This window comes from Lolium rigidum, chromosome 1 (assembly GCF_022539505.1).
Source record: "Lolium rigidum isolate FL_2022 chromosome 1, APGP_CSIRO_Lrig_0.1, whole genome shotgun sequence".
NCBI classification, from domain to species: Eukaryota; Viridiplantae; Streptophyta; class Magnoliopsida; order Poales; family Poaceae; genus Lolium; species Lolium rigidum.
Window position 1 is genome coordinate 288543738 of NC_061508.1, and position 16861 is coordinate 288560598.

The 16861-nt window shown below is 46.2% G+C and overlaps 1 protein-coding gene across 1 annotated transcript; it reads right to left on the reverse strand.

The window, feature by feature from the left end:
• Window positions 1-518: 518 nt before the first annotated feature.
• Window positions 519-6324, reverse strand: LOC124659869 (DEAD-box ATP-dependent RNA helicase 52A-like). Its single transcript, XM_047197692.1, has 7 exons — window positions 5701-6324; window positions 3703-3786; window positions 3177-3419; window positions 2599-2766; window positions 2386-2496; window positions 1451-1745; window positions 519-1297 (listed from the first exon to the last, which is right to left on the reverse strand). Exons 1-7 carry the CDS (start codon window positions 6322-6324, stop codon window positions 780-782), a joined length of 2043 nt encoding a protein of 680 aa, XP_047053648.1. The 3' UTR covers window positions 519-779.
• Between the last annotated feature and the right edge of the window lie 10537 nt (window positions 6325-16861).

A 16861-nucleotide genomic window follows, 5' to 3' on the forward strand; every position in this document is an offset into this window, starting at 1 on the left:
TAAACACACTGCTGTAATCTTTGCAGACATCGACACTACCAGCCAATGCTAACAAGTCGCAGAAGAGATTGGTCAAGATGACCCAACCGAGTGAACTAATTTGATAGGTACCAGAGCTCTCAGGAATCAGGATGGCATCCCAGAGCTTGGCTCATCTTCAGATGTTCTAACTCCGGACTGGAAACAAATTGGTTGAACAAATGTTACAACAACTGGGTCTGAACTACAGAACATTTACAACTGCAGAGGCACAATTGACGAAAGGAAACAAACAGCAAAGCTGCAGCACAATAAGCCCACTCCATCAAACGGATGCAATGCAAAGTTGAAAGCAATGGAGGCCAATTAGACGTTCCAGCAGCACAAGTGCATAACCACACCACACAACATTAATAGTTTCATAACATAAGAACACGGCCAGTGAGCACAAGAAAATTCAAGATGCAAGAACATAGCACGAACAGCTCGTAAAAGGGGGTCATTCATAAAGACCTCAATAAACAGTAAACCAGGCAGGTAATTTGCCGCTTACAATAACAGCCAGCAAGCTTTAAGCACCAAGTAGAGTTTTCAGCATCACAATGTCACCACCAAATCTCATTTCCCAGCAAAACATTTGTAACTTCCCCCTGTGCACCATCAAGACCACCATCGATAAGGCAAAAGGACCAGCGTACACCAAGCATAGATCAGGTGTGCCACACACGTTTAGGTTCACCTAGGTATTTTAGATAATAATATATACGATATATGCACCGAGAGGAGAGGGTGCGCCGCAGCTAGTCCCAGCCAGAGGCGCTGATGCTTGTCGTGCCCATGGGGTAGGAAGGGTAGTACCGCGGAGGTGGATCATTTGCCCTGGAGGAGCCCCCTCCACTGGAGTATCTGCCACCACCATCACGGGAGTAGCTGTTGCCGCCACCAGCACCAGAGTAGCTCCTGCCACCACCACCGCCGCCGCCATCACCCAAGTAGCTCCTGCCACCACCACCGCCATCACCAGAGTAGCTCCTGCCGCCACCACCACGACCACCTGAGTAGCTGTCACCGCCATCACCCGAGTAGCTTCTGCCACCACCACCACCGTAACCACCACGGCCACCACCACCTGAGTAGCTGTCACCACCACCACCCGAGTAGCTCCTGCCACCACCACCACCGTAGCCGCCACGGCCACCGCCACCGCCACCACCGTAGCCACCACCACCTGAGTAGCTGTCACCGCCACCACCACCGTAGCCGCCACGGCCGCCACCACCACCGTAGCTGCCACGGCCACCACCACCACCGTAGCCACCACGGCCACCACCACCGTAGCTGTCACTGCCACCACCACCAGAGTAGCCAGAATAGTCCCCACCATTGCGATAATCTCTACCGCCAAAGCTGCTGCCACCACCGCCATTGGAACGGCCTCTTCCACCGTAGCTCAACCCTCCATAGCATTGTCTCCCTGCGTAATCCTCTAGCCAGCCAGGAACGTTCTGTTTTGCCTCAGTCATCAGTTCCAGCAGTCCCTTTGCAATGGGATGGTTCTGTTCAGTGAAGAAGGCGGTGGCAGACCCAGCATTTCCAGCTCTCCCAGTTCTTCCAATCCTGTGGACATAGTCCTCGATGCTCTTGGGAAGGTCGTAGTTGATCACATGACTAACATTTGGGACATCCAGGCCACGCGCGACTACATCAGTGGCGACCATGATAGGAGTCAAGCCAGACTTGAAGGATCTCAATGCACTTTCCCTCTCCTTCAGATAACAAGCATACAAATATCAGTCTATAGTAAGACAGATAAGCTGCTTAACATATTTACTGGTCTAGAGTAAAGAAAATGGCAAAGGAGTTCTATGTCACACATAATTTATTTGCATAGTTACAAGGAAATCAAGTAGCAGCAATCTGTGAAGTACATGTCTTAGTTACATGTGCTACTGTGGCATGTAAATATGGTCCGATAATTTTCTCAAGTATCTGATATATACAAGACAAAGATGTTCTCTCTCTGTAAAAAACGAAAGTGAAGCACATTCTGGAGCAACTACATACAGTCAACACTGATACTGTAATGACAGATACAAATTATTTGTTCATTTATACAGCTAAATGAAACAAGTGAAACCAAGAGGCAGACAAAACTAGTTAAATTGTCAGCAAAGACATAAAGCCTGACAAGAGGTACACACATATGCATAAGCTAGATATGTCAAGAGGAAGAATGATATTTGTAACTCAAGCAAGAATCATGGAAATTTAATCTTGGTCCTAAGCTACCAGTGTTGACATAACATGCCAGATATTTCAGACTAAATTTGTTGATTATAATGTGTAGCCGTATTCTCGATTATAATGTGCAGCCAACACAGAAGAATTCATACACATGCTTTTTACCTCTTGTGTTCTGTCACCATGGATCGCTGTTGCGGGGAAACCTTTGTTGTATAGCCAATACCTCAATGAATCAGCATCTCGTTTTGTCTCCACGAAAACTAGTGTTAGAGGCTGCTGCGGCTAAACAAACAATAAAACTAACATAAGAACAAATCTCACAGAACAAACATCCAACTAGTCCAACTGTTACATCCAAGATTGAACAAATAATACCTTGCCATCAGATGAACAGAAAGATTGCTCCTGCAGGAGATTTAGCAGGTAGGTTTTTTTCTCATCATGAGTGACAAACTCAAGTTTCTGGGTAATTAGATCGGTACTTGAACCCACCCTCCCAACAGTGATAAATATGTACTTCGACAAAAAGTCTGAAGCCAGTCTCTGGATAAAAGCAAATATTAGCCAAATATATCAAAGCAGACATAATCAAGTGGATATCATCAGTTCAATCATTTCCAACTACTCCCTCCGATCCTATTTAATTGACTCAGATTTAGTATAAAGTTGTACTAAATCCGAGTCAATTAAATAAGACCAGAGGGAGTAGATAGCACTAAGCTAATAAATATGCAGATCCACTGGGGAGGTATAATTTATCAACAAATCACATAATTTTTCGTACAAAATCTAAATGCTATCTACTTGCTCATAAGTTGGTGGCAATGTATGTTACAGGAACTTAGGACTCATCTTTCTGCTATTGCAGAAAACAGAAACATGAAAACATTCAATTATTCTATTCTTAATCATACTTATTTTGATGCATGAGAAGTAAATAAATAATTAATTACCTGTATTTGTGGTGGAAAGGTTGCACTGAAAAGCATAGTTTGTCTCATGGACTTTCGAGGCATACCCATGCCATCAACAATCTTTCTTATCTGAGGCTCAAACCCCATATCCAGCATCCTGTCAGCCTCATCCATTACCAGGTACTTAATTGCCTCAAGAGAGACCCTTCCTCTTTCAATCATGTCCACAAGGCGGCCGGGTGTAGCAACAAGAATGTCCACGCCTCTTTCTATATCACGTAGCTGCTAAACAAGCAGGCACAGAAACTGCATGTTAGATGAGCAACGCAAAAAGATAGATGACATAAACATACATCAAAGTTATACTGATTGGCCAAGCAACAAAAGACAAGCAGTATAACATCTGAGTGCTAGCATATCAATTATATTTAAGAAATGCAACATAAAAGTTCCACGTTATATCTTCCACTCCCACATTTAAACTAATTTCTGCACAGCTAAGCTACTTGAAAAGTTGAAAGTTAACATAAGACATCACGCACAGATGCCTAGAATCGGTAATCACCTGTTGAATCATTGAAGTTCCTCCATATGCCACCTTAACTTTGATTCCAGTTTGGTGAGAGAACTTCTTGGCCTCCTCATGAATCTAAAACGTGTGCTACCATTAGCAATGAAGTCATGGCACAGTTAATAGTGACATTAATGAATCAGAATCCCTTCACCTCACATGCCCACAAAACCAAGAAATATTAACACACTCCACGTTCGACAGAATATAAAAAATGAAGTACACATGAACAGTAGTATTTCAGACGATATGATACACAAAACACTAAATTGAGTCAGAAGTCGTAACACCAGACATTTTGCTCACATAATTAAAGGCCAACTTCCACTCGAACAATCCGACAAGCAAAATCAAATGCATCCACAGTTATTTGTTTTTCACTGACAGAACTGCAGGGTACTCTCATTTGAAAATCATTTCAAAAGCAAACAAGCCAACAGAAATAAGAAGCTAGTTTGATTGAACAAGAAGCTAGTCATTAGACAAGGAGAAAGCGCCAGATATCTGAAACTAATGGATAGTTTGTTGAGGCCCGCAGCTAACTGATACTAATACTACCACACAGCAACTCTGTATATACGTTGCAAAGGGAGGATGGATAACATCAGAAAAGAGCTACCAACTTCTACATCAGCAGCAAAGAATGCAGATGTATGCAAGTTTTACTTCCCAGCAAAATAACATGCTTACCCTTACCTTGATTTATATCATGAAATGCTAAAGTCAACTAGAAAAGGAAATATGCTGAGACATAGGTAGTTGTATTTACCTGATCGTAAATAAAGTACAAAGTTTTTTTCGAAATGAAGGCGAGCAAAAACATGAAGTTGCACATAAAACAAACCAAACCTAATCCACCCAGGGCACCCAAAAATAATAAGGAATGCATGGGATTAACTAAAAAAGTAGGCTACCGTGCAAGATGAAAACTAATGCAACACAGGAATATCTGAAGTTATTCCTTAAAAAGGTGAAAAAAAGACAAGGGAATGAACATGATGTCCTGTGAAACAACAAAATCTTACCAAATCTGTATCCCAAGTAACAAGATGAGCAAAATAAAATGGTACTGAAGAAGCACTAGCACACAGAGTATACTGATTTGGTAACTGGACAGACAAATTTACTGCATAACAGAGTAATTGTTACTCGTACAACGTGCAAATAAAACGTAATGTGAAAGGACAGAAGGGGGGGAATGAACACAGTGTCCTATGAAACGACAAATCTTAGCAAATCTGTACCCCAACTAACACTATGAGCAAAATAAATTGATACTGAAGAAGCACTAGCACACCGAGTATACTGATTTGGTAAATGGACATACAAATTTACTACATAACAGACCAATTGTTACTCGTACAACGTGCAAATAAAACGTAGCATGAAAGAACAGAAGGGGGAATGAACGTTATCAACAAATCTTAGCAAATATGTACCCCAACTAACAGAGTGAGCAAAATAAATTGATCGAAGCAATTATGCACAGCAGAAATCGTAGGCAGCACACATAATCTAGAATCTAGGAGAGCTTAAACACAAAATAGAATTAATTACGGCAAATAAATCTGCAGAAACAAGATGAGCCATGCAAACCCCCAAGGACAAAAGTTTCCGGCCAGGTATGCACCGCCCCGTTCGATGCAGGCCATCGCACACCGAAACGCACCCCCAGATCCCGCGCCATGCATGCGCGTTCAGAGCGACATGGAAACAAGGGAACACAAATCGGCTCGTATGGAGCCGGACAGTCGCATGAGCAAACCACGAACGCAGGGTCGCACACGAAGCCCGCGCCTACGGTGCGCGCACAGATTGTTAGAGAAAAACGACGCGAAACAGACATCTACGCGAAGATTTCGGGGGCGCGCGCGCACCACGGGACGTCGCCTCGGTGACGCAGAGCGCAACGACGCGCCCCCACAAGCAACACGGAGTCGGAGCGATCGCGCACAAGTAGATAGAGAGGGAGAGAGACGGCTAGGCCCGTACCTGCGCGGCGAGCTCCCTGGTGGGCGCGAGCACGAGGGCGCGCGGCCTGGCGGCGCGGGTGTAGTCGTCGTAGCCGAACGCGTCCCTGTCGCCGCGTCCCCCTCCCGCGGCCGCGGCGGCATCCGCGGAGACGAGGCCGCTGACGACCGGGAGGCAGAAGGCGGCGGTCTTGCCGGAGCCGGTCTGCGCGCAGGCCATGAGGTCCCGCCCTCCAAGCACGATGGGCATGGAGTAGCGCTGCACGGGGGTGGGGCAGTCGTAGCCGCAGCGCGCGACGTTGCGGAGCACGGCCTCGACGAGCCCGGCCTCCTCGAAGCCCGCCGCGGGCGCGGGCGCGCCCTCGCCGCTCACCTCCACGGGGATGTCGTACTTGTCGAGCCTGCCGCCGCGGCCCGCGCCAGCCTCGGCCGCGGCCTTGGCCTTCATCTCGAGCCCGGCGAAGGCCTTGGCGACGTCGCCTGCCTTCGGCGCGGGGCGGGGAGGAGCGGCCGGGGCGGGGGTGGTGGTGGGGTAGCGGCCCGCCGGGCCGGAGTGGCTGGAGCGGCCGGAGCGGGTGACGGTGGTCCACTCGCCGGCGGCCGGGTCGTCGTCGCTCCAGCCGCTGGCTACCGCCGCCGCCGCCATCGCCTCCTTCCGCAAAACCCTACCGCGCCCGGCTCTGGGGAGAAGGGAAGGGGAAGAGAGAGGTGGTGGGATGGGAAGCGAGCAGGCCGGCGTGCTGAATTTGTATCCCTCTGCGGCTCTGCGTGTGTTGAGTGAGTGCGGTGCCGTGGTTGGCGAGATCGGTGCGCCCGGTCTATGGACCGCGCATAGCCCCTTGCCGTACGATCGCCTCGTAAAGGGCGAGATATGAGCTGTCCTGGGGAGGTACCAGAGCTGGCGTGGGTCTGGTGTATGGACTGGCGGTGGTTCCTGCCCGTCTGATCGGGGATGGAGGGGCACGATTGGGGAGCGGTGGCGGCGGGCGGGGTTTTTGGTGGACGCGCGGCGCTGGGGCTTCCCGCGCGGGGCGTGCTGTGGGGCCCGCCACTGCGTTTTCTGACACCAAAGAGGGAAGGGCTATGGGTACTCGGAAGTTGTGTACCCGTCCAGTCACAGCCTGACGCTTGGGGTGGGGCTGTGGAAGGTGGGTAGATGAACTGGTACATATTCCCAGTCACATTTACTATTCAACTTGGGGTTTTTGCTCTGCTTTAATTACAGCTGGAGATAGTAGTATGCGAAATGAGCATTGAGTAGGTAAATGAATTTTCGAATTTCTGCTAGTAGTACACCTAGAGAGAAGCTGTGATTTCTCTTCTTAATTCAGCAGTCGAGTTTGCACGTCCCACTTGGGTGGATTTTGTTGGTGTGAAATTTGAAATTTACTAGTATATTTTATTTTCTTCGTCCCAAAACAACTTGCTCAAGATATAAAAGTATATAGACGCATTTTAATATCTATATTTTTAACTTGAACAAGTTATTTTTGAAACATAGGACGTACCAGTCGACCATGCGTGGATTTACAGTTCTTCTCTCCGTACTAAAACAGTTTCCTTTGTGGGAGCCGAATTCCGCTTTCAGCATGACGGAACAAAACCACCACGGTTGCCGAACATAGTCCACATTTTTTGCTTTTTGGATTATATAAAGTTCAAAGGTATTTAAATCTCTAGTAGTACATGGTGAGTTCTCTTCGCTTTGAATTTTCTCATGCCTGCGCAAATTGTTTCCCTCTACTTAACTGGCCATCGACTTGTGCTAGATAGGTAATTTTTTCCAGTAATGTAATGTGTAAATGTGTAATGTTGATACTCTCTCCGATCCGTAATAAGCGTCTGCGATTTTGTACAAAGATACAGAGTATTTGAATTTCTGTGAGCTAAATACATTTTCTACCACTTTACCTGATTTTTTGTATAAACATTCTTAACCAGCTTGTGGGTGCCTCCATAATTTTGGCTGGACGAGTAGCTTCGTTCATAGTATGTCCGGTGGATTTCCTGGAAGCTTCCTTCTAGCCATGTACTGTAAGCAAAAGATGAGAGGGACAACGGGTCTGATCTTAAAGTCGAGCAGGAACATGCCCGGCCGTTCATCAGTGTGCAGTGTGGACACAGGACGTGCGCTCTGTCTGTGCTAGTAGTGGGAGACGACGGGTCGATTGCTCGTGTGCCCAAAACGGTGCTAGCCCCGGCAACTGTGCCAGGCCGGCGATGCTCTGCTGCTGCGGTCTATTCCGGGTAAAACGCGGTTGCCGTGCCAGTCCAGTCCCGGATTGCATATACGTGCTTCACCCGTGACCTTGTTTTACTCCTACATTTTTTTACGGAGAAGAAGTGAAAAGGAGTGACCAGAACCAAGTTTGCCGGAGAACCAACCTCAGGTTGGGTGGTTAGGAGGGTGGTTGTACCCCCAGCCCACCAGAGTTCAAACCCCAGGTATGACATCTGTGTGTCTCATAAAGGCGGAATATTCTTTCAGTGGGAGGCGACGTTCCCGTCGACAGCGAGGCGCCCGTGGTGACTTCGTCAATTTCAAGATCCAATCCGCCGGCTCGGTCTTCCGGAGGTGCTCATAGGGGTAGGGTGTGCGTATGTGCGTTCATAGGGGTGAGTGTATGCGCGTGTATGTAAGCGCCTGCGTTTGTACTGTATTTCTCAAAAAAAAAAAAAGAACCAAGTTTGCCACGCACTCAAGACTCAACAAAAGGCATCTACGGCGGAACGACCAACCGTGACGTGTCTCCCTTCAGTCACCCGGTTGCCTCGTTTTTTTCCATTTAACCAAAGGCAAACATATGAATACAAAATAATATTGTTTACAATTAAGTAAATTTAAATAGTTTACAACTAAATAAACAACATAGTTCACATTCACAAGTCACAACCAAATTTAAACCAATAAAATGATAGGAGATGACTACTTGTTTCCTAAGTGAGTTGTGAGTCCACACATGCCGAACCAAATTGTCTTGAAGTCGATCGTGAGTGTGGCAATCACGGATCTCATAATGCACATGTAGAAACTCTGCAAACTTTGCTGGCGCTGACTCCAGCTCAACAGATTTATCTTTCAATTGCCACCCTTGGTCACAGAGGCTACCATCACACTAATCCTCAAAAATCATGTTGTGTATGATGACACAAGTAGTCATCATCTTCCATATGGTCTCGGTGTTCCATGTTTCAATAGGGTGCAGAACAATATCCCACCTAGATTGGAGCACACCAAAATGCCAGATCCACATCCTTCCAACAAGCTTCTTGCCTTTCGCAAACATGTCCTTTCGTTGTGTTCTTTTATGAGGGCTGTCGTGGACAACATCGGTATGGTATCACCACTGAGTCATCGTTCGAGTATGTATCGATGATATTATTGAAGAGAAGCTCCATCGAACTGTTGCGGTCCATCTACGTACAACAAAAGGAGGCAATGGTCATATAATTATTATTGAATATCTATGTTGGCGCATACGGTGACCCACCATACCACCGCATATTGTAATACGCAGGTTGTTGATATAACACCAATGAAACACTGGTCCACTAGTATTGCATCTATTAGAGTGGTACAACACAAACATCATGATTCCAAGGTAAGTCTATGGAATTACAACTCATACACTTTACAAAAGATCTCCATCGCCTCCTAATTAAAATGAGGTAAAACTGCAAATACAACTTCAGAATAACAACTCGTAGACTAGACTTATCACCACTGCTTGGATCATTGGAGGTCAAGGAATCAATCTTAATCATCAACACCATTGGTCATTTTGTTGTAATCCTTAAAAGTACTTGTAAATTATCTTTAAATCCAAAGCAAGAATAAAAGTATTTTTTGAGAAGTTGTGAACAAAGTGAACTAAAGTAAATGAGAGTATGCGAGTGATAGTAAAGTAATTGATATTCAATAGGGGCAAAGCGTCCTTGGGGAGTTGTGGATTAACCACTAGTCTAGGTATGGTGATTATGAATATCGATTTTATCTTTTATATATGTTTGTGTGTACCAATGTTTCTTATATGGATGCTCCCATAAGCACTATTTCACATCTGTCATGACCATTACCTTATCACATACCATGTTGTGTGGGTCCATCAATTAAGGGTCTTCGGCCCCATGGTCATGGTCATATGTATTGGTTCTTGTTATCCTCGTGTATATATGATTGGTAGAGGCAGCGGATTGCCCCATGCCTATGTATCGCCAACCATATACAACGATGATTCTTACCAACGTCCCTTAGGAAAATATTGCATGGTCAACAACATACAACATCGTTGATAAGAACCAACACACTTCATAATTATTATAAAATCAACAAACTTTATTTCAGTTCATACTTTGGCTAGGGTTTCTCCATCTCACCGAGAACAAATGGATCTAGTCACAAATGGAGGCAAATAACATCATCATGAATCGATGGACGGAAAATGGGGGATTGAATGAATACATTATAAAATTGAAATTGTTTCCTTTCTCTTTGAGAGGGAGAGCTAAAGATTGGTTGCTATCTTTGCCTAGAAATAGTATTGATTCTTGGGTTAAACGCAAAGATGCTTTCATCGGAAAATATTATCCTCCTGCTAAGATTATATCCTTGAGAAGTGACATAATGAAATTTAGACAATTTGATACTGAATATGTTGCTCAATCTTGGGAAAGAATAAAATCTTTGGTAAAGAATTGTCCCACTCATGGAATGACTACTTGGATGATCATCCAAACTTTTTATGCAGGAATGGATTTTTCTTCAAGAAACCTTCTGGATTCAGCTGCTGGAGGTACCTTTATGTCCATTACTTTGGGGGCTACAATAAAACTCCTTGATGATACAATGATAAATTATTCTGAATGGCACACCAAGAGAGCTCCACAAGGTAAGAAGGTAAATTCTGTTGAAGAAACCTCCTCCTTGAGTGATAAGATTGATACAATTATGTCTACGCTTGTTAATGGTAAAGCTCATGTTGATCCAAATAATATTCCTTTAGCTTCTTTGGTTGCTCAAGAAGAGCATGTTGATGTGAACTTCATTACAAGCAACAATTTCAACAACAATGCTTATATGAATAATTTTGGTAGTAACAATTATAAGCCATATCCTTCTAATAATGGTAATGCTTATGGCAATTCTTATGGTAATTCTTACAACAACAATAGAAGTGCACCCTCTGATCTTGAAGTCATGCTTAAGGACTTCATTAGTAAACAAACAGCTTTTAATAAATCTGTTGAGGAATAGTTTGGCAAAATTGATGTTCTTACTTCTGAACTTGATAGGCTTGCTCTTGATGTTGAATTTCTTAAATTAAAGGTTATGCCTCATGATGTTAAAGAAAGTAAAACTGTGAATGTCATTCAACTTAGAATTTATGACAATGTTAGGATGTTGGCGGAATTGCATGCTAGGTGGGAAAGAGAAGATGAAATTGCTAGAGATAATAGTTTGACTAAAGTTTGTACCATTACCACCACTAGTAATACTGAAGACTCAAATGCTAGCAAACCTCCTACTATTAATGGTAAAATAATTGGTGTAGCAAAAGTACCCACTTGATAAGGGGTTGCCCGATCTTCTCAGTAAGCGACGGGTGGTGATGAACACGCGATGGTAGCAGCGGATGGAATCGATGATATGAGGAGGATAACTTGTATGACGCCGACGAAGTCTCTCGATTGATTCATGTCGCCAATGCAAAATATCTCAACCCTGCAAGATATTCGCAACTCCACACACTTGCGCACGTAGCCGCCAACCACGAAGCGGTAGATTGCAATCTTCTAATCCCAATGGAACAGCAGATCACACAAACTTTCAGTAGCATAAAACTCCAAATCGCAACGAATTGGAGAGTTGTGATTCAATAGTTTTGCATAGCAAACAACTAAGAACTAGGGTTTATCTTAAACGTGGTCTCAAGCTATTGTGGGGGCGTCCTGGGCGCTTATATAGGGGTTCAGGATGACCTCAGGTCGAAAAGGTACGAAAATAACCGACCCAGAATAGATCTGGTCGAGACAGACTCGGACTCGGCCGGTATGGGGCCGGTCGACCGGGCCTGGGACCGGCCGGTCCGGTTCAAACCGGGCCAGGGACCGGGGGCTGGAATTGCTCTGCAGTAACCCGCCCGGATGGCATCAGCATAGCGCCCGGTTGGTGCCGGGACGGATCCGGTGTATCGCCCGGTTGGACCGGGCCAGGGACCGGGCGCGTGATACGTCTCCGACGTATCGATAATTTCTTGTGTTCCATGCCACATTATTGATGATACCTACATGTTTTATGCACACTTTATGTCATATTCGTGCATTTTCTGGAACTAACCTATTAACAAGATGCCGAAGTGCCGCTTCGCTGTTCTCGCTCGTTTTTGGTTTCGAAATCCTAGTAACGAAATATTCTCGGAATCGGACGAAATCAAGACCCGGGTTCCTATTTTCATCGGAAGCATCCGAACACCCGGGAAGGACCGGAGGGGGGCACTGGGCCCCCGGACCATAGGCCGGCGCGGCCCGAGGCCCCGGCCGCGCCGCCATATGGTGTGGCCACCCCTTCGACCCTCCTGCGCCGCCTCTTCGCCTATATAAAGCCTCCGTCGTGAAAACCCCGATGCGAAGAACCACGATACGGAAAACCTTCCAGAGCCGCCGCCATCGCGAAGCCAAGATCTGGGGGACATGAGTCTCTGTTCCGGCACCCTGCCGGAGCGGGGAAGTGCCCCCGGAAGGCTTCTCCATCGACACCGCTGTCATCTCCACCGCCATCTTCATCACCGCTGATGCTCCCATGAGGAGGGAGTAGTTCTCCATCGAGGCTCGGGGCTGTACCGGTAGCTATGTGGTTCATCTCTCTCCTATGTACTTCAATACAATAATCTCATGAGCTGCCTTACATGATTGAGATTCATATGATGATGCTTGTAATCTAGATGTCATTATGCACACCTCCTTGTATGCTACAATGCTATCATTGACTGCGTCACATTGGTTCATAACTTGTTGAGCCACCAACTGTGAGTCGCCAAAGATTTTTAATCGAGTTGCACCGCAAGCTTTCGCCATCTTCATCCCGTGTATGAGTGCTTCATATTCTGCTTCATTGTTAGATGCGTTAGGGAACGTCATCCGAAGGATATACTTCAATTTGTCGCCTTCAGGTGATATAAGTACTACTCCTGCGCCAGCTCCTTCTACTCTCTTGGACCCGTCGAAATTCATGGTCCGGGTTCTCGATAAGTCCGGGGTCCTGTGTTTTGCAACTCCATCCACTCTGCGATGAAGTCCGGCAGAACTTGCGACTTGATTGCTTTTCTTTTTTCGTACGTGATGTCCCGAGGGGAAAGTTCTATTCCCCAAAGGGAGACACAACCCGTAGCTTCTGGATTGTTTAGTATATTTGACAAGGGAGCTTCATTGACCACTATAATCGGATGTGCCGAAAAATAATGGCGCAATTTTCGTGCTGTTGTGAATACTCCATATGCTAGCTTTTGGTACTGAGGGTACCTTTGTTTGGATGGCGATAAAACTTCGCTGACGAAGTATATCGGCCTCTGTACTCCGTGGAGTTTTCCTTCTTCTTCTCTTTCGACAACTAGCACCGTGCTCACCACTTGGGGCGTGGCTGCGATATATAGCAGGAGAGGTTCCTTTTCCTTTGGCGCCACCAAAATTGGTGGTGTCGAGATTGTGCGCTTCAGATCTTCGAAAGCTCTATCTACTTCTTCGTTCCACTGGAATTTTTCCCCTTGCTTTATCAGAGCGTAGAACGGTAGTGCTCTTTCTCCCAGCCTGGCGACGAATCTACTTAATGCTGCGACTCGCCCAGTTAACTGTTGTACTTCTTTCAACTTTGTTGGCTTTCTCATTGTTACGATAGCTTGTATTTTATCGGGATTTGCTTCAATCCCTCTTGCTGAGACTAGAAACCCCAGAAGTTCTCCTGCTGGGACGCCAAAGGAACACTTCGTCGGGTTCAACTTCAGGCAGAATTTGTTAAGGTTGTCAAAAGTTTCCTTGAGATCCTCGATCAATGTTGTCCCCTTTTTTGACGTTATGACGACATCGTCAATGTATACTTGTACATTCTTTCCAATCTGTGTCGCCAAACACTTCTGCTTCATCCTCTGATATGTTGCTCCCGCGTTTTTCAACCCGAAGGGCATTGTTTTATAACAAAATACACCGTATGGTGTGATGAACGTTGTTTTGGCTTCGTCGTCTTCTCTTAATCTGATTTGGTTATAACCATAGTATGTGTCCAAAAAGGAAAGACGTTCGCATCCTGCCGTGGAGTCGATAATCTGATCGATCCTTGGGAGGAGAAAGTGATCCTTTGGACAATGTTTATTGAGACACGTAAAGTCGACACACATGCGAAGGACTTTAGTGTTCTTTTTTGGCACCATCACTGGGTTAGCTACCCAAGTGGCTTCGGTGGATATTTCTTTGATGAAACCAGCTTCTCTGAGTCGATCGATTTCTGATAGCATGGCTTTGCGGTTTGGTTCCGAAAAGCGCCACAAAGGTTGTTTGATTGGCCTCGCTAATGGATCCAAGTTTAGGTGGTGCTCGGCAAGTTCCCTGGGTACTCCTGGCATGTCAGCTGGACACCATGCGAAGATTTTCCATTTCTCACGGAGGAACTCGACGAGCGCGCTTTCCTATGCGATATCCATGTCGTTTGCGATAGATGTCGTCTTTTTCGGGTCTATCGGGTGAATCTGCACCTCCTTAGAATTTTTCTCGGTATTGAAAGTTGATTCTTTATTTGGCCTTCCAACGTCTGGCAGTACGTCGTAATCAGTCATACTTTTTGACGCCAAGTACTCAGCTTGTATCCCGAAAGTTTCTGATAACCGATGAAAATCCTTGTCGCACTTATCTGCAAAGGCGAAGCTTCCTTTGACTGTGATTGGTCCCTTTGGTCCTGGCAATCTCCACAACAGGTATGTATAGTGTGGTACCGCCATAAATCTAGCATATGCTGGTCGCCCCAACAAAGCGTGGTACTGTGATGGAAAATCCACGACTTCAAATTCCAGCTTCTCGATCCTATAATTTTCTCGGGTTCCAAACTGAAGGTCGAGATTGATCTTCCCCAATGGATAACTTGGTTTCTCCGGTGTGATGTCGTGGAACCTTGTATCTGTCGGCTTCAAGTTTGCTAAGGATATGTTCATCTTCCTCAATGTATCTGCATACATAAGGTTTAAGTTGCTGCCGCCATCTATGAACACTCGAGAAACATCAAATCCTGCAATGACTGCTGGCAGAATAAGTGCTGACTGCCCTGGTCGAGGACCTTGATGCGGATGATCTGCTATGGTGAAGCCAATGTCTTGTCCTGACCAATTAAGATACTCAACTGTTGGTGGAGGCATTTTTTCTGCCATAAACACCTGTCGTGAGATTACTTTCTGAGCTCTATGGGACGGCCTTCCTTTCTGAATCATCGACACTGCTCCGTTTGAGTTAGGATCAACATAAGGTGGTGGTGGAGGTGCTGCCGCTATTCTGAGCTGATGCCGATTGTCATCTGTAATCGCAGGAGGTGGTGGCAGGTGAACCTCGCTCCTGGGTTCCCGAGGATTTCTCTGTGCTGCTCGGGCGGTAGCGTGCTCTGCGTACCTTAACATTGCCTGAAAATTTCGACAGTCTTTCTGCAGGTGCCCTGACTGTCTTTTCCCGTTGCTGTCGAGGAAAAAATGCATCTGGCATGGTCCGTTCATCATTTCTTCGGGGGACACGAAGGGTCTTGGGAACCTAGGCCCGCTATTTTGCCTGTTATCGCCTCGCTGCTCACTGCTTCTCTGATAATCATCTCTATTGTTTCCTCCTGTGTTTGCCCGAAAACCTGCCGAAATTTGCCCTGGGGCGTCATAGTTCGAATACTGCCGAGGAAATCGTCGCCTCGGTTGGTAATTTCGACCACGGTCCTCCTCTGGCGACCTGTGCCGTTTGTTATGGACAGCGTCTTCTCCATCTGCCCATCTGTTTGCTATCTCCATTAACGCGGATACTGTTTTTGGATTGGTCCTTCCCAAGTCCTCGACAAAATCTCCACGCCTGATTCCTGCGACAAACGCATCTATTGCTCTCTCGTCAGATATATTTTCTGCCGAGTTTTTGATGATGTTCCATCTTTGGATGTACTTTCTCATTGGCTCATCTGGCTTTTGTCGACATGCTCTCAATTCTTCTAACGACGCAGGTTTTTTGCACGTGGATCTGAAGTTCTTGACGAATACGTCCTCGAAACTTTCCCAGCTGTCGATAGATCCTGGAGTAAGTTTCTTTATCCAAGATCGTGCGGCTCCACTCAAGTGCACCTGAATACTTTGCATGGCTGTTGCCCTAGTCCCTCCAGTTAACTTCACTGTTTCCAGGTAATCGACTAACCAATCCTCTGGATCTTGCAGGCCGTCAAATTTTTTGAAATGATCGGGTAACTTGAATCCTGAGGGGACACGAGTTTTTCGGACTCTCCTCGTGAAGCATGGTAGGCCGCACATATCTTCGTTGTTAAGCTCCGGAGATTGCCGATGATCCCTTCTGCTTTGCCGCGCTCTATCGACCCTTGCTTGTGCTGCTGTGTCTCTTGCTCCGCTTGGTCCTTCAGGGGCTGCCGCCGTTGCTTCGCTGCGGAGTCGTGGACTATTTTGCATTGCCGCTCCTTCGGGAGGCGTTGATACAAACGCTGTCCCCATAGCTCCAACCCTCGCTATCGCCATATTGTATAATGTTTCCCTTGGATCACCCGGAGGTGGTTTAGATGCGAGGATAAAAGCTTGTGTCGCCATATACCCAGACTTACGGTGTCTTAGGGATAATGTTCCCTCTTGTATCTATCGACATAAAGGACATGTCGAGGTTTTGAACCAAGTGCTCTCTTTCTGCTTCGGGTATGTGTTGTAACCTTGATCTTCCTCTGTTCCGAGCCTCCCTGTGGCTATCACCCGAAACTCTAGATTGTCGACTTAGATCTGCCCTTCTCCTGCTCGGATGCGGAGGCTGCCTCCTTTCTCTGTTCAACTCAGCTGTCTGTTTTTCTATTTCTCTGGCAGCTCGTGCGATCCTATATTGATATGCTTGTAATTCCTCTGGTGTGGCTGTGGTAGCCATTGGTTCTGTACCGTTCATAGCTCTCGCAGCTCTGTCCCATGCTGCTT

Excerpts from the sequence above, each read along its gene's own strand:
- LOC124659869 (XM_047197692.1), bottom strand. The coding sequence starts at position 6,324 with ATGGCGGCGGCGGCGGTAGCCAGCGGCTGGAGCGACGACGACCCGGCC. Across the intron at positions 2,497-2,598 it reads TCTGTTCATCTGATGGCAAG|CCTCTAACACTAGTTTTCGT; the intron begins GTATTATTTGTT and ends TAGCCGCAGCAG. Across the intron at positions 1,746-2,385 it reads ATGGTGACAGAACACAAGAG|GAGAGGGAAAGTGCATTGAG; the intron begins GTAAAAAGCATG and ends TGTTATCTGAAG.